The sequence below is a fragment of the Sapajus apella genome, unplaced genomic scaffold (assembly GCF_009761245.1).
Source record: "Sapajus apella isolate SASKATOON/1434 unplaced genomic scaffold, GSC_monkey_1.0 scaffold4, whole genome shotgun sequence".
Lineage (NCBI taxonomy): Eukaryota > Metazoa > Chordata > Mammalia > Primates > Cebidae > Sapajus > Sapajus apella.
The window spans coordinates 36,409,898-36,420,422 of record NW_022436944.1 but is presented as its reverse complement, the minus strand read 5'-3'; the positions used below and the strand labels follow the sequence as shown (position 1 = coordinate 36,420,422).

The window sequence follows — 10,525 nt, the reverse complement described above, 5'->3', positions numbered from 1 at the left end:
TGTGTGTGTGTGTGTGTGTGTGTGTGTGTGTGTGTGTGTGTGTGTGTTTGCGCGCGCGCGCGTGTGTGAGAATGTATATATAGTTCTATTTACTTTAAGTGAAGAATTTTTTTTCTAAAGATTGTAAAAATGTGGCCAATTTTTCACCTTGTTTTGCATAGGTAAGAAGATATTTGAAATTCTTGCATTCATGGAGTTTGCTTTATGTATAGACAACCTAGTACGTATTCTCTGATCTTGCCCTTAACTCTATCTCTGGCACTTTACCAATGAGATCGGGTTAAAGAGGGTTAAGTTCTAGTCAATTTGAAACATGGGAGACTGAGGCATGAGAATCGCTTGAACCCAGGAGGCAGAGGTTGCAGTGAGTTGGGATCGCGCCACTGCACTCTAGCCTGGTGACAGAGCAAGACCCCGTCTCAAAAAAAAAAAACAAAACCTTTCTAGTGGAAAGGACATTGTTTTCTTTGTTGTCCTGTGTTTCTTATAGTTTCTTCTGTACTTTGCTTTGGTTTTTCTCTTCTTTATCTGCCTTAGGGTTTTATATTTTTTAAGTACCATAAGGTTTGCCATATCCTTTTTTTTTCCCACGTTGAAGGATAAGAATTTCGTTGCTGAGGAATGTCACTCATTTTGCCATTTCCAAATAGATTCACTTAGGAAAATGTAAAATTTTTCTTCCGCTTGTCCCAAGAATAATAAGAAAGTGTAAAAATTTATTTTATGTCAATATAGCTGTAAATTAAGCATCAGCATCCAGAAGGGGAAGGGGAAGAAGGGAAGGAAAACATTTGCTATACATTTTGTCTTTTTCTGATATTGAGGAAAGGTTCTCTTATCAGGTTGCTTCCTACATATTTTTTAATCTACTTTTTTTTTTAAATTTGAGACAGAGTCTTGCCCTGTCACCTAGGCTGGAATTCAGTGGCACAATCTTGGCTCACTGCAACCTCTGCCTCCCAGGTTCCAGCAGTTCTTATACCTCAGCCTCCCGAGTAGCTGGCATTACAGGTGCCTGCTACCATGCTGGCTACTTTTTGAATTTTTTGTAGAGACGGGGTATCACCATGTTGGACAGGCTGGTCTTGAATTCCTAACCTCAAGTGATCCACCCTCCTTGGCCTCCCAAAGTGCTGGGATTACAGGTTTGAGCCACCTTGCTCAGCCTTAATCTACAGTTTCTAAGAGAAAAATGTAATATTCTCTCTCTTTAACATTTATTGAATATTTGTTATGAATTGGGATGCTCTGTTTAGCATTTTATATGATGATCTCATTTGTAATTATCTTTTTGTCAAGGGGAGTGCTAACCTTCTCTCCTTTCATACAACACTGTAATTATCTTTTTAAAATAAATGACTTTTTCAGGCCCTTGCTTCTGATTGGTGGTTCCTCTGAAAGAAATCAGGAAACAATGGGAGCTTTCCAGGAGTTTCCTCAGGTATCCAACTTTAAGATTTTATTATTTTTTTTATTTTTAATTTTTGAAACAGGGTCTCGCTTTGTTGCCCTATTGCGGATATCAGGAGAGTGGAGAGACCAATGGGTGAAACAGGAGGATTTTGGTTAGGTGCACCGGCTCAGTGGATTTGTATCCGAAAACTGAGCAAAGGACAAAGAAAAGGGGGTAACTTTTACACATTTAGGATGATGCAGCAGTAAACAGGTTTACAGAAGTCAGAACAAAGAACAGTTAATTAATTTGAAACATGTCTTGTGGTGTACTTTACAATTGAAAAGTAACATCTTCCTGCAGTTTTTATCTGCTCTGTGACTTTGTAGCTGGTTAGCAAGAAAAACAGGAATTTCTAGATGCCTGGGAACTTTGCTAAGAGTGTGGGGAAAAATAGATAAAGGTTAAATGGTTTGCAGGAAGTCAGTTTAACATTTCTGCTTAAGCAGAGCTGAGGAGGAGATAGTACATTAAACGATGCACAACAAACTTTATTATATAGAAACTACAAGTTATAAGGCTTTGTTTTACTATTATTGCTGTTATTGAATTTCCTTCTTCAGCCCAGGCTGGAGTGCAGCGGTGTGATCTCAGCTCACAGCAGCCTTGACCTCCTGACCTCAAGCAATCCTCCCACCTCAGCCTCCCAGGCAGCTGGGACTACAGGTTCACACCACCACACCTGACTAATTTTTAAATTTTTTGTAGAGACGAGATTTCACCATGTTGCCCAGGCTAGTCTTGAACTCCTGAGCTCAAGCAATCTGCCTGCCTTAGCTTCCCAAAGTGCTGGGATTACAGGTGTAAGCCACCGCGCCTGGCCTGCAACTCTAAGATTTTAGTAACACAATACATACACACCATTAAGAGTTAGGGAGAAGATATAAAAAAGCCTCCTGTTTGCAAAATAATATAAATCAATTAGAAGTAACTGAAGTAATTTAAAGGTAATTATCTTGAGCTACTACAAGACAACCTCAGGGTGGATATTAAGGGTGAGCTTAGGCCCTGCTTAGAAACAAGCTTTCAAGAAATACACCTTTGTGACAGGATGTTAAACGCTGAAATTAGGCTGTTAAAAGAGTCAAGAAGATAGAGAAATAAAAATGATTTTGGACTATGCCTCCCAGACTTTGGGGAATAAACACTTGAGAGGAAAAATCTTATTCAAAATGATTATCAACAGACTCTAGACAAGGATATTTTTATTTTAGAAGGAGGAAGGAAAACATTTCAAAATTAAAAGAAACTTGAAAGAATATGTCAACAAAATGCTATAGCTTTAGGAATAAAGCTGAGCATCGTAGTTCATACTTGTATTCCTAGTTACTCAGGAGACTCAGGCGGGAGGATTGCTGGAGCCCAGGTGTTTGCGACCAGTCTGTGCAACGTAGTCAAATCTTGTCTCTCTCTCTCTTTTTTTCTGAGACAGGGTATGGCTGTGTTGCCCAGTCTGGAGTGTAGTGCCTTATCTTGGCTCACTGCAACCTTCACCTCCTGGGCTTAAGCCATTCTCTCACCTCAGCCTCCCAAGTAGCTGGGACTGTAGGCACATGCCACTAAGACCAGATAATTTTTGTATTTTTTGTAGAGACAGGGTTTTGCCATCTTGCCCAGGCTGGTCTTGAACTCCTGACCTCAAGTAATCTGCCTGCCTCAGCCTCCAGAAGTGCTGGGATTATAGGCATGAGCCATTGCACCCATCCAAGAGACCTGGTCTAAAAAAAAAAAAAAAAAAAAAAAAAAAGGAGGAAAACAAAGTGAATGATTGACACTTAAGGTATAAATATATTTGAGCATTTACAGGACAAAGTTAAAATCATTAGACAGCCAGGTGCAGTGGCTCACTCCTGTAATTACAGCACTTCGGGAGACAAAAGTGGGTGGATCACCTGAGATCAGGAGTTTGAGACCAGCCTGCCAATATGGTGAAACCCTGTCTCTACTAAAAAATACAAAAATTAGCCAGGCTTGGTGATGGTCACCTGCATTTCCAGCTACTTGGGAGGCTGAGGCAGGAGGATCGATTAAACCCAGGAGGCAGAGGTTGCAGTGAGCTGAGATCGTACCACTGCTCTCCAGCCTGAGCAACAAGAGCAAAACTCCATCTCAAAAATAAATACATAAATAAAATCATTAGACAAAGTCTGTTTGTAAATCAGAAGTCATTGTTGAGAACTTCAAAAGTAAAATTTTGTATATGATAAACTAATATAAAATACTGAACTCTGGTATAGGTTAATGCGAAAGTATATTTTTATGCTCTTAGAAGGGAATTAAGTTTTACTTAGTTAATGGTAGACAATAACAGTTATTTAAAAGATGCTGATGTGTTTGAAAAATAAGTAGAGCAGATAAGTTAATTAAAAGGAAACCTAAAGTTACTGCAAAAACTATATAGGTGAAAAACAGGATAAATGTCCACTACATATTTTTTTTCCTGAAATGGAAAATAATAGTTTATTAGATCAAATTTAAAAACAGAGGAGAGGCCGGTGTGGTGGGTCACGCCTGTAATCCCAGCACTTTGGGAGGCCGAGGTGGGCGGATCGCTTGAGGTCAGGAGTTCAAGACCAGCCGGGTGAAACCCAGTCTCTACTAAAAATGCAAAAATTATCTGGGCATCGTGGTGGGTGCCTGTAATCCCAGCTACTCCGGAGGCTGAGGTAGGAGAATTGCTTAAACCTGGGAGGCAGAGGTTGCAGTGAGCCAAGATTGGGACGCCACACTCCAGCCTGGGTGACAGAGCAAGACCCTGTCTCAAAAAGAAAAAGAAAAAAAAAATTAATAAATAAATCGGAAGATAATCCAAATATCTGTTTCTTGTGGAAGTCCTTAAAACTAAAGGACATGAACATAGACTGAAAATCGGGGGCGAGTGGTGAGCTTAATTCTGTCATGCCTGTGGGACTATCAGTTTTTCATAGATTTCATACTAAAACATATCAAGAGAAACAGTTTCTATATAATGCTTCAAGATACATTAAACAGTGAAAAATTATCACTACTGAATTCATATGTTCTAAACAGCATAGCAAGAAAGTATATAAAAGGAATACTGACAGAAATATAAGTTATTGTAACAAAATATAACAGATGAAGTTGCATATTCTTATCTGTGAAACTGCTGATTTAAATTTTTTGTAGATTTTGTTAACTTCCTTTCCCATTTATCGTCTGACCAGCAGTTTATAGAAATGCCTATTTTCCTGGGTTGTGTTAGATGGTGGGTATTATCAAACCTTTGCATCTTTGCCAATCTGAGAAATGAAAATTATATCTTGTTTTAATATGCTTCCTGAATCATACCAAGGCAAAACTTTGTTCTTTGAATAGGCTTTTGAGGGACAGTCTAGGTAATACATTTTCTCCATCTTGCCTCTAAACATAAAGAAAGTAATGACTTAACATTTTGTCTTCTTTCAGGAGAGTAATATAATTGTGGGCTGAATTTTAAGTGATTTTCATTTTTCATGTAGGTTGAAGCTTGTAGATTATATACCAAGTTCTCTGCCCGTCCAAGCAGCATAGAAGCTATTCCTTTTGTTATTGAAAAGGTACGGTATTTAAGGGTGAGCTTAGGCCCTGCTTAGAAACAAGCTTTCAAGAAATACACCTTTGTGACAAGATTGTGACTCCATACTCAGGAGGCTCTGGAATGAGAATTGCTCCAGATTAACTGGTTTTTCTCAGTTGCTCATACTTATGTTAGCTTTATTCTCAAAAGAATGAGTGACAGGAATATACCTAGGCAGTTAAAAATGGCATTGTTAAAAAACTATTTACATTTTTGTCATTACATTTAATTATAGAGAGGTAAAATAAGTTATTTTTGGAAAAAGTTTCTCTTGTGCTTTAGTTTTTAAAATTATCTTTTTAATTATACAAAAGGAAAGAGAAAGGTATAATGAACCCCTGAGTACCTTTTCTCTTGTGCTTTTGCAAAAGATTATTTTTGAAAATTGGGACTAAACCAAAACCATGTAAGACCCTCTGTTAGTTAATTAAGCAGCATACAGGTTGATTATTCCTTATCTGAAATGCTTTTCAGAGAGTTTCTGACTGCAGATTTTAGAATATTTGCATATGTATAATGAGACATCTTAGGAATGGGACCCAAGTCTAAATATGAAATTCATTTATGTTTCATAGGTTCCTTATATACATAGTCTGATGGTAACTTTGTTTTTCCCTTGGGGACACTGAATAAACTGTTTATACACCTGCATTTTGACTGTGAGCTGTCACATGAGGTCAGATGTGGAGTTTTCCCCTTGTATCATCATGTTGGCACACACCAAGTTTCACATTTTAGAGGATTTTGGATTTTTGGATTGTAGATACTTAGCCTGTATTATAAATTATAATCAGCATTTATACATGAAATTACGTTTGAGCTGTTTCAAAACCAGGAGTTACAGAAACCATTTGATACATGTAACCACATCACGGTTTCTGTAAATACTGCCAGATTATTAAGATTAGGAAGCAGGTGAAAGTACATAGTACAGTGCAAAAACTTGGCATGCAGAGCCTCGTGAATAATTCCAAAACCAAAGTGTAATAGAACGTGAATTTTAAAGCCCTAAATGAATACTTTATCTCTCTTCCCTTTTAAACAAAAAAATCTTTAAAGATGTAGGCAATAGAGCACATTTCAATTTTGATTATAATTATTTTTCTCTACCTAAGGATGTCCAGAAAAATGAAAATAGTGTTATTTTACAGTTTTAAATTATCTTTGAGTGGAATATGATAAGACTGAGATTCTACAAATCTTTTCTTCTACTTGTAATAAATGTAGGCAGTGAGAACCAGTATCTATGGTCGTCCAGGTGCTTGCTATGTTGACATACCAGCAGATTTTGTGAACCTCCAGGTGAATGTGAATTCTATAAAGTGAGTAATAGTTATACTGGAATTCTTTCTTCAATATACATGTATTATTATAATGCCTACCTTTTTAAAAGAATTTACCGAGCAGTTTATAAGTTAATTTCCATTTGTCTTAACTTAATGATTTAGTAATTAAACTGAATCCTAGCCAAAGGGCTTAATTCTCTCAATTAAAATGATATTAGTGGTCAGGCGCAGTGGCTCACTCCTGTAATCCTAGCACTTTGGGAGGCCATGGCGGGCAGGTTACCTGAGGTCAGGAGTTCGAGAGCAGTCTGGCCAATGTGGTGAAACCCTGTTTCTACTAAAAATGCAAAAATTAGCTGGGTGTAGTGGCAGGCGCCTTTAGCTACTTGGGAGGTTTCGGTAGGAGAATTGCTTGAATCCAGGAGGTGGAGGTTACAGTGAGCTGAGATTGTGCCACTGCACTCCAGCCTGGGCGACAGAGTGAGACTCCCTCTCAAAAAAAAGAAAAAGATATTTATTAGTAGTTATTTCTGGATTTAATTACTAAACCAAATACTTGGAACTTCCTGAACTCTTCATTGAAATTATTCCTTCAGTAACCATAAATATACATCCTTTGTTAATGTGGTATGGGTCCTTGAGAATCTTTATAATGCAAGCCAAGAGATTGGGTGATTATTGAAAATTATTAGGACTCAAGAAAAAAAAGTATCTAGCTTCTCTCCCTATGGTTAACAAATATTCCAACAGCGATTTCTATGATTTCTCATATTTTTAAAATAAACACTAAGTGAAAAGAAGCATCATGGGTACCGTTTTGTGCATTTCTGCCATTGTGGAACAAATGGTTCTGTAGTGACTACAGACACACAGTGTGTCTTACTGTATACTCTGTGTACCAAGTGCCATTGTGGACCAAATGGTTCTCTAGTGACTACAGACAGACAGTGGGTCTTACTGTATACTCTGTGTACCAAGGAGTGATTTTTATTTGGTAGAGTCAGATAAAAAGGACATCTGTTTATTCTACATAATACCTGAACATGATAATCAAAATAATACTAAGGGGAGAAGGGCTAGTGTCAGGTAAGTTAACTCTATAAGCCTTTTAAATTTTATACAGATTGTTCTTTTTTATTATATGTCTAAATATTTTGACTATATGTCTAAATTTTTTATAGGATAATTTATATTAATTAGAATAAACGAAATATCACAGAACTTGGTGTCCAGAAATACTTAACTGTGACAGTTTTAATGTTTCTTGTACTAATGCATATTGTGATACTAAAATATTAACACCCAGTTAGTGGAATGTAGTGAGGCCATGCACGGTAGCTCATGCCTGTAATCCCAGCACTTTGGGAGGCCTAGGTGGGTGAATCACCTGAGGTCAGGAGTTTGAGAACTGCCTGGCCAACATGGCGAAAACGTGTCTCTACTAAAAATACAAAAATCAGCCAGGCGTGATGGCATGTTCCTGTAGTCCCATCTACTCAGGAGGCTGAGGCAGGAGAATTGCTTGAACTCGAGAAGTGGAGGTTGCATTGAGTCAAGATTGCACCACTGCACTCCAGCCTGGGTTACAGAGTGAGACTCTGTCTCCAAAAAAAAAAAAAAAAGAAAAGAAATGTGGTAAGGTATTTAAAAGCATGGACTTTGGAGACAGAATGACTGGTTCAATCCAGTCTCTGCCACATGTCATCTGGAGATCTTGGACAAGTTACTTTCTCTTGAGTCTTTTTTTTCCTCAGTGGTGAAATGGAGATGATGCTAATACCTGACCTCATTGTTTTGATAATTGAATGAGAATAAATGGCACATAGCAAATATTAGATTTTAGTATGTTTTTACTGTTACAACAGCTACTACTGCTACTACAATACAAAGCCATTAACTCAGATTTTCTGTCAATGAATTGGCCATTTCACTGGCTATTAGATGATATTGGAGAATAACTGTTAATTTGCTAGATGTGATAATGATGTGATGGTTGAATATAGGAGAAGGTCCTTATTCACAGTCATATGGAGAGATTTTTAAGGGTGAAGTATCTTGATGCCTATTTGCTTTAAAATAGTTCAGGAAACATAAACACGTTTGTGTATATATATATGAAACAAATGTGGTAAAATGAGATTAAGTTGTTAGATCTACATGGGGGCCTCTGGGGGCTTATTGTGCTATTTTTCCTACCTTTCTATATATTTGATATGTCCACAATAAAAAGATTAGAGTTGGCCTCTTTTAATTAACAAGGCTCTTTTTTCCCAGGTACATGGAGTGCTGCATGTCACCTCCTGTCAGCATGGCAGAAACCTCTGCTGTACGCATGGCAGCTTCTGTTATTAGGAACGCCAAACAGCCCCTTCTTATCATCGGAAAAGGTAGCATAAGTCTTGCTAGGCTTTTGAAAGTGCTGGTTCTTTTCATAAATTTTAATTGTTTATTAATGTCTGTTCTAATGTTTGAAATTGGAATAAGAATTCCCTTCATCAATTTTGCATTATTTGTTTTGAAATTATAGAATTATTCTTTAATGCCCAGAGATTTCATGCTTTTAAGGAAATACCACCTATTTAATTTCTTTGGTCTTGTGAGTAAAATGCATTGATTCTATTATAAAACATTTTGAAAAATCAAGAAAAGTAGAAGTTCCTTCATCTGAGGTAACCATTTTTAACATACAATAGTTTTCTATTCCTTTTTACACGTATATTATGTACTGTGCTCATACTAGACAGTTTCATATTCTACCTTATTCACTTAAGATTATAATATTTTTCATCTTAAAAGCATTTCTTAAATATAATTTTTAATGTCTCTTCATATGTACATTAACACTTTCTTTCCTGGCAAACATTTACATCTTTGCCATTTACTGTTTGTTTAGAGTAGCTGTAGCAAACATGTTTGTGCCTAAAACTTTTTCTGTATTTAGGATTTAAGATTCCTAGAAGGAAAAGTTAGAGGATATGAATATTTTAAGGCTTTTGGTACATATTGTCAGATTGCTTTCTCCGGAGGTAATGAACCAACCAATTTATACGCCTGTCAGCAATTTATTATAGTATTCATTTCATGTTCTAGAACTGAGGCTGCTGGGATCATCTATGGCCATGCTAATCAGTTATGAACTGCTTAGGAACTAAGTATGTAGAAACCAAAAAAGTTTGGTAGTGGATGACAAAAAAATTGAGATCGGAACTAAGCTGAATGTGTTATATGATGTATTAGCTCTGTGACTTTGGCAAACAACTGCTTTGAGTTTCAAATTACCTCACTTGTAAAACAGGGATATTAACTGCCTCAACAGGATATAATTAAATAGCAAAACATATGGAAAGCACTCAGTGGTTGCCAGTTTTTATTCTACTTTTAACAAACATTTGATGAGTGCTTATGATAAGGCAGGGATTATACAGAACGTGAGGGATACAGAGAAATAGTGGTTCCTACCTATGGAGGAGGGGAGATAGACCTGGTAACAAATGAGTGTAATATACTCTTGGGTGGTGTGTACAGAAAGAGTAAGGCAGGTTTTCAAGGAAAGTAGCAACAGTTTGCTTGTGTAGGTGGTATGGAAGGACTATCCAGAAGAGATGGCACAACAGCTATATCTTGAAAAAGCAGATAGTAGTTCCCAAATGGACAGAGACCAAAGACAAAGCAGGAAGAGAGAACTGAGTGTACAGAGACATTGAGACAGGAAGAAGAATACAAGAAAGCTTTCTGGATGAAAAAAAAAAGGAACTATTTTTCATCATGCATGTATGAGAAGGGATTTTAAGGTAGTTTTGTAGCTTGGAACATTATATTGAATCTGCAAGTGCATGATACTGTTTACTAGGATTCAGTAGATAATTATAAATACAGAATATGGAATAATATACTGGCCTTGAAAAAGTATAGAATAGCAAAAAATACAGTGGTCTTGATGACATTAGAAATGGAACATTTGAACAATAAGATATTTTTAGTCTCATCAAGGGAATAGGGCATAGGGTTATTCCCAGGCACACAACTGTGAAAACAAATGATATTGTGTCCCTCTGGGGTTAGCTCTGTTACAATCACAGAATTATAGAGCCTGTAGAAAGATCTGCAGATCTTTAGAAACTTAATGCACCTTAGGATTTCCATGCCTAGAGTAGGAGACCTTGTATAGAACAAGAGGTTTGCTGGAGATGAGGACCAACATGTGAAGGT

General features: G+C 37.0%; 1 protein-coding gene and 1 pseudogene across 14 annotated transcripts in view; one reads left to right on the top strand and one right to left on the bottom strand.

The window, feature by feature from the left end:
• HACL1 (2-hydroxyacyl-CoA lyase 1) overlaps window positions 1–10,525 on the top strand; it is a 40,032-nt gene that overhangs the window by 10,077 nt on the left and 19,430 nt on the right. For 8 of the 14 annotated variants that reach the window (XM_032259082.1, XM_032259054.1, XM_032259071.1 and 5 more), the window contains 4 exons: window positions 1,369–1,441; window positions 4,933–5,025; window positions 6,258–6,352; window positions 8,591–8,703. In XM_032259082.1, coding sequence (XP_032114973.1) covers window positions 1,369–1,441; window positions 4,933–5,025; window positions 6,258–6,352; window positions 8,591–8,703 — 374 coding nt within the window. The remainder of the gene's footprint in view (window positions 1–1,368; window positions 1,442–4,932; window positions 5,026–6,257; window positions 6,353–8,590; window positions 8,704–10,525) is intronic. The other 6 variants (XM_032259098.1, XM_032259090.1, XM_032259120.1 and 3 more) reach the window with 3 other exon arrangements.
• LOC116544989 lies at window positions 1,235–1,333 on the bottom strand (annotated as a pseudogene).